Source organism: Cucurbita pepo, chromosome LG17, assembly GCF_002806865.2.
Source record: "Cucurbita pepo subsp. pepo cultivar mu-cu-16 chromosome LG17, ASM280686v2, whole genome shotgun sequence".
Lineage (NCBI taxonomy): Eukaryota > Viridiplantae > Streptophyta > Magnoliopsida > Cucurbitales > Cucurbitaceae > Cucurbita > Cucurbita pepo.
This window is the reverse complement of record NC_036654.1, coordinates 587273-596264: the sequence shown is the minus strand read 5'-3', so window position 1 is coordinate 596264 and position 8992 is coordinate 587273. Positions and strand designations below refer to the sequence as shown.

General features: G+C 33.4%; 1 protein-coding gene across 1 annotated transcript; it reads right to left on the bottom strand.

The window, feature by feature from the left end:
* Nucleotides 1-30: 30 nt before the first annotated feature.
* Nucleotides 31-6031, bottom strand: LOC111779063 (sodium/hydrogen exchanger 2-like). Its single transcript, XM_023659121.1, has 15 exons — nt 5821-6031; nt 5176-5430; nt 4971-5089; nt 4483-4580; nt 4041-4100; nt 3905-3951; nt 3472-3666; nt 3342-3388; nt 3181-3247; nt 2988-3088; nt 2783-2884; nt 1980-2118; nt 1842-1904; nt 1141-1224; nt 31-582 (listed from the first exon to the last, which is right to left on the bottom strand). The coding sequence occupies exons 2-15, from the start codon at nt 5359-5361 to the stop codon at nt 196-198; spliced, it is 1695 nt and encodes a 564-aa protein (XP_023514889.1). The 5' UTR covers nt 5362-5430; nt 5821-6031; the 3' UTR covers nt 31-195.
* Nucleotides 6032-8992: the final 2961 nt, after the last annotated feature.

The following is an 8992-nucleotide window of genomic DNA, read 5'->3' as shown; positions in this document are numbered from 1 at the left end:
AACTTTTTTTTTTTTTCCCTTTATCATCTCTCTTTCAAACCAACCTGAATTCAACCACAAAAAGCAAAATCCCTCAAACCCCAAGCCAAAACACAGAAGTGTGGAAAGAAATGAAAAAGTAAAAAGGAAAAAAAAAGAAAGAATGATCAATGTTGTAATAGTAATTAAGTTGTTACCTTTGTTTCTTCTTCTATTTTACCATCGAGTCTGTATAAGAATGGTTTTGTTGTCATCAACGGCGGCTTCAAGTGGTCCTTCAGTTTGCCATTGTTGGTTGGGGTCTTCGGTCGGGGAGCCAGGGACGAAGGGCACAAAGCCCCTCCCTCCAAAAACAGGACGCATGAAGGCGTCGTCGAATCTCCGCCAATAATGGTGAACCGTATGGGCCGGGATTCGCAGGAACAGCCCCAGAGGGGAATGGGAATGGGATTGGGATTGGGAATGGCTGTTTGGGTCGTCGTTGGTGAGGAGTGGGACTGTGAAGGATTTTGGGGATGAGGGTTCCGAAGACAGCATGCTCATTGTGTATTTTGGTTGGGGTAGCAGAATCCCTATCAGGGGTTTTGTCATCATTCCAAAAAACTGGAACAAAACAAAAAAAACAAAAAAACAAAAAATTATAGTTGAAAATGTTAAAAGTATAATAGATCTGTATTGAGTGATTTATTAGTTTGTTACCAAATTTATGATTTACAATATAATTTTTATTATACACACCTATAAATAGATGAGGTTCTGACCTATAGGTTATCATGTCATTCAACCTAACATGGTATCAAAAACAAAGGTTTATTCTTTAAATTTCTACCATATCTTTTTCCTCCATCATTCAACCTAACACCAAATACTCGTCAGTTCTATCAAAATTAAAAGATTTCTCAATGTTCATATATTAGTCAATCCGAAGATTCTATTAATTAATTGATATCTCATATATATATATATATCTATAAATACTAGCAATATGATCAACTCTTATTTAAAGAGTGAAAAGAAAGTATTAATTTAATTTATTATTATTTTTTTTTGTATCTATAAAAACTGAAATCTCATGCATATCAAAATTATAGTATTATATTTAGATATAAAATTTGATTATAATATTTAGAGATAAAGAGAGTTAGATGATGGGTGACTCACCACTGTGCTGGAAAGAACAACTGTGATGGTACTGGTGATCATGATTGCATTGCCTGGTAAATGGGTGTGGCCTGACCTGGTGAACTGCATATAAACAGTGTACAATGACTTAAACACCCTTGCATATTGCCCCACTTCATTATTGTTCACCCAAGCAAAAGGAAATAAACACAATAATTTTGTTTAGAAGTCATAAAAATAAAAAGGAAAAAAACATTAACAAATTTCTTTAAAATGACAAAAAGGAATAAAAGTTGAAAATTATAGTTCAAAAGGTACGTTACGCCAGGTCACAACCATATCAAAATTACAAATGACAAATGGTTTTTTCTTTCTCAAATCAAATTAGTGATGGAAACACCTAAATGTTGTAACAAATTACCTAAATTAGGTTGGCATGATCCTAGCACCCACATTATTTAATATTATTAATTAAAAATAATAAAATAGTTTAAAAATAAANAAAAAAAAAAAAAAAAAAAAAAAAAAGAGTTGAATTTCAAATTTTCATATATGTGTTTGGTAGCAAAATTTTAACTACCAAGATAGTTATTTTTAACACAAATTTATGGATTAAAAGAGATATTTTGAAATTTCATAGACCAAACGACCAAAATAAAACTGAAAAAATGAGTATTTGTAAAAATTTATGAAACTAAAATCAAACGAAAATTTCAATTTTGGTAGGTCCTTCGGCAAACCTGATTATATGCAAGTGCCATTGAAACGGCACCACGCATGAGACCAGCCCACCAAATAGTGACCTGTCAAAAGAAAAATAAGTTGGCTCAGTAATGAGCAAGACAGATAAAACACACAGGCCGACAAAAATGGCTTACTTGTTGTTCCAAGTTGAGTTTTTCATGCGAGGACTTCTTGGTCAGATTGGACAAGGAGGATAATGGAAAAACGAAGGCTGCTCTTCCAACCAGAACCAGTCCCAACAGTATTGAGCTCACCCCAATTGATTTCCCCGGACTAATAGGAATAAAAGAAAAGGGAAGGAATGGAGTTTAATATAACAAAAGACTGAAGTCATGTTAAAAAAACAAAACAAAAAGTTGCAGATAATGTCTCCAAGCTTGACCCTTCCCACGCAGGAGATTGGCTGGGAAAAGAACCAAAAAAACAATAATAGGATTCTCGACACAGACAACCTATTTCAAAACTGGGATGAAAGATTTAAGTTTTATATAGTCTTTCAAACGTCTAATGCACTCACACCATCCGATTCATATTCGAAACTTCTTCCTTGGATTTTGACAAATAATAAAGAAAAAAATCTTTGCATTTAAAAAGCGTCGAATGCTCCAGCCCCTTTCCTCTTTAGGGCTTCTACTGTTGTCCGGTTTAGGAAACAGCTAGAGTAGTGTTTTAAGCTTAGTTTTCAAAACAAAAAAATAAAAAATGTAATGATTTAACAAACAATACAAGTTACAAATTTAGTTTTATTTAAGTCGACTCCTAATTTTAGTCCATATCAATATGAACCAAACATGATGCGACATATTTATTGGACTAACATTGGCTAACTTAGAACAACATAAATCACACGTCAAAGTTGCATGCAATGGGAACATTTTAAATTTTAAGCTTGGTCAGTGGGCTAATTTATTATTAGCCGATATGAAATTATGAGTACCTGTGGCTAACAAATCTCCACTTCTCGATATCAAGAGCATCCATGCCAACGTAAAGAAAGATAAAGATCTCAGCAACAAAAGAAAGAGTGGCGAAAGCATGCCTGCAGTAATGTGCAACAAGAATTGAAACGTCAGAGCTGCGTAAATTAAACACGACAAAACTGCCAAAAAAATGAATGAATGAATGAAATCTTGTTGACTTACTTTGTAGTAACTCTGGAACTTTCAGTTACGTTATGCCATGTATAGTGAGACATAACAATACCGCAAAAGAATACGGTGAGAATTGCACTTAAATAGAAGAGCTGCAATAAAAATCTACTTAATTCAACTACCATAGAGAGGAAAATAAAATCAAAGAAAGAAAAAAAATATGACAGAAGTTGAAGCGACTTACTTCAGCTAGCATATAAGAAAAGTACGCCATGAGTATCATAAGAGCAACTTCACGATCAGTAGAATGCCTGAATAAGAGAAATATATATATAAATCATAGCATCACAAAAAAGTTAGAAAAAAAACTTAAAATAATAGACCAAATGGAAGAGATCAACCAACCTGCCAAAGTAGAGCTTCTTAATTATGTATGCACTAAGGAGGCCAACCTGCAGATTATTAGGATTATGTTCTGATTTTAAGGACAACTACAAAGAGAATTGATAAAATCAATAGAGTTGGAGAGACTTACTAAAATTCCCAGCACGGTACTTGCAATGAACAGATACAAAAAGTTCCCAATGAATTGCAGAATGATGCTTGAATTCATGTGAGACAGATCAAAGTTCTGGATTGCATTGAATAGCACAACAGAAGTGGCATCATTTACAACACCCTCCCCAAAAACCAGGCTATACAGGAGAGGGGTCTCATCCTGATTAAGAACCTGCAGCAACAAACAGAAAATGAAAAAACTTAATGAGTGAAATCCAATACTTCGTATATCAGAAAAAAGAAAAATCTGTATGGTTCAAGATTGATCTTTAATAATGAATTAGATCGGACTAATATCAATTCATTTTCTGTTCATTCTACGACAAAAGTTCCACCTAGATACCTATTTGTAGGTTGTTAAGATGAAGGAAAAAAAAAAAAAAAAAGAATCCAACTGAAGAGTTTCTAACCTGTAAGGTACAAACAGAGTCTGTTGCAGAAAAAATAGCTCCAATAGCTGACCAAACGGGCGAAAATCGGACAAATAAATTAATATTAGCATTGTAGAACTAAATTTACACAAAAGTAAAACTACTTTGAGCATACCAAGATAATCTCCAAGATCAAGAGAACCAATATTCATTTTCTGGAAGAAGTGCAAAGCGCCTGATCAGTAGAGGAAAGGAAACAATCATTAGTATTTGAGGCCATTATGCGACATAGGCAGACCAAAAACTAGAAGAACCCTAAATTTTTTTTTCAAGGCTCAGACATTGGAGACATCAAGGATTTTGCTCAGTAAGCCCACTCGAAGTTTCAAACACACTACTTCTGGATAGGCATTACTCAGAGATAGTGGACCTTAGATAACAGAGCAAACCCCTTAAGTTTACTCGAATTTAACACCTTATGTTTATTTAGTTTCTTGATTAACGTTTTCCTTTCCTCAAGTGCATCTTCTAAGCATACTTCGCATATTACTACAATTAAACCTTTAAACACATGTAAGGTTTAAGAAAATAAAACTATATACAGGTATAGATTGTACCTAATGATATAATACAGAAGGATATGAGAGTGCCAAAAGCACCAAAAAGCACTATGGTCATGATGTTGCGGAAAAACTGCTTCTTCTTGACCTGGAAACTGAGGAAAAGAAAAGCTTGTCATGTTTGCTTAGTTAAGAGAGGGCAATATGATGATCACTAAAATTGTTGTTCAAAAATATCAGATTGCTTAGATTATGAGTTTGTTTAAAACGCTTCCTTAAATGTTCTATGACATGAGCAAACCAACTTAATCATGCACTTGATAACTTCAACAAACAAACGACATGATTAAAAAGTTTGCTTCTCTAACCCCTAATTCACGAACACAATAATACTGAAGACCTAAGCCACAGCTAATGAACTCACAGAAGAACCATGAAAGCGAAAATGAGAGTTCAATTCAAAACATCATGAAGATGATGACAGTACAACATATGATTAAATCATAAAACCGAACCATTTGGAGGAAAGTGAACTCCGTACTCACCCGGCATTGAAAATGATAGGCGGAAGGAGATAGATAAAGAAAAGCTCTTCATTGAACAAAAATAAATGCGAACTTTTCCCTCTAGTTGTTAGCAATATGATGATGCCGGTACACAACCCCTGCCACAATTTCAACACCTTTAAATTATCGATTTCATTTCACATGAATACTTAGTTAATGAAGAATCGGAACATTATAAGCTCACAATGACAAGGGCTGTAATGGACTCGTTGATCCATCGGTTTTCCTCTAACAAATGACCAACGACAATGCAACCACAAAGAAGAGCTACAAATAAGTTTAAAGAAACCACCGAAGTATGATCCGCGACTAACTCCATCCCAAAATTTATTATCGACGAGCCTGATTCGACAATCATTTCAGACGCCATAGCAAGTCGAAATCCTGCTTATCAAGTTCACTTCAGTTTCAAACTCGCATTTGATGCTTCGAGCATAAGCTGCAAAATGAAGCACAACATTAATTTCGAAGTCTTAGTCTCAGAAATCTGGATTTTATAACTCGGATCCACTGTTTCCGCTGCTTAAGGAAGAGAATGATTTTGAAAAAACGAGTCTAACTGTTTTCGTTGCTTCCGGAGATCAGAAGAAAAACCAGAGATCGTAATAATAAAGACACCTAACGAATAGCAATCAGAATCTAACCTAAGTTCCGTTTTCTTTTCAATCAGCTTTCCCGTCAAAAAAACAGAGCAATGACCAATACAGTTAAACAGTTCAAAATTTCAAACTACGTAAAGCAAAAAAAAAATGCCGAAACAGTAGCAAGTTCAAAGAACAACAGTAATAGAAATTGAAAACTAATTCATCCAGTGAAAAACCTTACTCACCAAGAACTCGAGCATTCAGATGAACAGAAACTTAATCGCAAAAACCGATTCAATTCTGCAGCCGATTTCCGAACTTCAAACAAGAAATCGCATTGATTCAACCAAATCGACGAGAAAAAAAAACCGAAAACGTGAATTCTGGAGGCGATAATTGGAAGGAAAATGGAGCAAAGACTGTTGGTCCGTTTGGTTTTTACGTTTTGGAATTTGGCGAAACAAAAGCGAGGGAATGAGAATGAGGAAGGGCAGTGAATGGAAGGCATTTATATACGGCTGAGTGTAGAGCAAACTTTGAACATCGGAGGAATCTTAACCATCCGTTAGGGAATGGCTATGATCGAGATGAAATTAAGGGCTGAGATTATCTAGTACCATGGCTCTGTTTGTATTCTACAGCTTGGAGAAGGATGGCATTCTTTGGAAGGAAAAGAGAGGGAGAGAATGTGGGAAACAGAGTGGGACCCACGTGTATCATTTTGTCGTATATAGAATCTTCCCTTCCCCCCACAAATGGAAATTCCTCTCTTTTTTTTTTTCTTTTTTTTTTCTTTTTTGTTCTTTGTTTATTTTTTAATGAAATAAAATATGCACAAATACAGTTCAAATCTTCAATTAAATATTCGAGAAAGTGAAAAAACCCTATTTAATAATAAAATATTTTAAGTTTCATTTTTTTTTTTTTAATAATCTCTTTCTCAACTCCGAGCAATCTTATATTCGAGAAAGGGAAAAAACGCTATATAATAATAAAAAATAAAAAAAATCCGTGGACATAATTTTCACTTTTAGAAACAACGAGTACAAAACGTGCCCATGTCGTAGGAGATACACGGAAATGTCGATAAAGCAAAAATAATATACCTAAAAATAGTCTTCACTCGTACAAGCTACCAGTAGGTACAGTGGTTGCGGTCTCAAAATTTAGTGCCACTTATTGTTAGTTTGAATTAATCAAAATATTCATAATCAGTTAATATTCAGAGAATATATTACTTATACAATATATCTTAGAATCATAATTCATTTATGATTTGATTTGTAATATATTTTATTTTATTCTCAAGATTTAGTTAGTTTATATTCTACCGTATCTTATATCCTATTTAAATGTTGAGAATATCAATAAGATTAATTTTGGATCTCAATTCTATTTCTCATTTTTTACGTTGAGTAATAATATTTTCATATCTATTTACAATTTTGAATGGTAGATATCATATCTATTTACACTTTTGAGTAGTAGATATTGTGTCAGTTGGTATCAGAGCCGTATTCTTGTAACAGCAAGATCTCACATTGATTTGAGAGAGGAACGGAACATTTCTTATAAGAGTGTGAAATCTTTTTCTACTAGACGCGTTTTAAAATTGTGAGGCTGACAAACGATACGTAATGGATCAAAACAAATAATATCTACAAACGATAGGCTTAGTAGTGAGCTTAAGCATGTATTTAGATCGAGTAGTTTTAGCTAACAATCTAAACGGTTGATTTAAGAAGCTAAGTCGAAGTTAAAATTTAAAGGCGTAGATTTGATTGAATGGGCGGGGTGGATCTGAGCGAGCCCTGAGCCCTCGTGGTTCCAGTTGTTTAATCCTGCATTCATTAGGTTCCCCACTTTAAAATCTGGTCGGAGTGAAAAACTGTACGGATTATTTCTTATATGAATAAATGCCCTGTTCTCAGCCTGACCCTCCTCCAATACAATGCGTAAGAAAAAGCTTTTTTTATTATTATTATTATTATTATTTTTTAATTTGAATAATATTTAATGGGGTTTTTTTAAATATATAAAATAAATGGTCAAATTAAAAAAGTAAGAAGATTTCGAGTAAATAATAGCAAATCAATAATCTTTTCAATTAAATAATAATAAATAACAGCTAATCGATAACCACGAATAACCAAGCAATTCCTTGGGGGTAATCATGGCAATTACACATATTTAAGTTTAATTTAATTATTAAATTGTCCATTTTTTTTTGTAATTAAATAAATTTTATTAAACAATTAGTCATTTATTTAAATTCTTTAAAAAAAAATATTGAATTTTGTTTATTTATTTTTATATATTTAATATATTTTAAAAATCTTTAATTTTTTTTAAAATTAAATAATTAAAAAATATAATATATATATATATTAACAATAAGATTATTCGATTCAATTTTAACTAATTTTTGGGGAATTCATCTCACTTCAATTCAACTTATAAAATTTTTATTTATTTGAATGTAACTCAACTCGGGATTGAGTTGAATTAATGGAATTTTTTTAACACCCTTGTTGAGAAAACGCTTGAGTGCTGAAGTGTGTTAGATAAACATCACATCGATGTTTAAACATTGTTTAGCGTAGGATATGAGACGAAAATCTAGGTGGACCCAACGATACGCTTACATGGATTTTTTTTTCTAGTAGCATGCATCAAAAATCTCGATCGTGCTTAAGAATATGCGTGTTTATTGTCTTTGTCTAATTGATTGGTAGCCCACGAGCTTATTTGTGGTTCGATGTGTATCGACTTTGTTAAAAGTACGAGCAACATATATCGATATGTCAAAGTATTTGAATACAAAAAATAAAACTTACCTTTAATTTATTCCCTAATAAGTTATTAATTGGCTGTCGTGTATGTGTAGCATAAAATAAAACAGCTTGTGGGCAAATCGGCGATTCAAAGCCAAGCTCGACGTCCAGGCCAGCATGCTCTGATTTTCTGACTCGGCTACACCCGACAAAAGCCTGTACAAATCGCGATTATTTAACCTAATAATTCCGACTGATCGCGACAATTAAGCGGCAATTTTAGTCGCACGAGTCAATCTTATGCGCCCCCTTTAATCACTCTGTTTTCTGTTTTATTACTTAATTTTTTAAAGTCGGATATGCTGCGGTCGTGCGCATTTTGATAGACTTGTAACTCCGTTTATCTAGTGCCACGTGGAGATGGATCCTGTGTGATCTTTTGTAAAGTTGCCACGTTGCAAGGGGTGGTGGTGGTGGGCCAGGGTTTGTTTCCTTGGTCGTTCTTCTTCGCCAGCCGCTCGCGTGGGTTCGTTAGTATGATCTTGCCCACCAAGGCTTTCCCAAATTTTTAATATTCGATTTTCTATTTATTAAAAAAAAAAAAAAAAAAAAAAAAAAAAAAAAAAAAAAAAAAAAAAAAAAA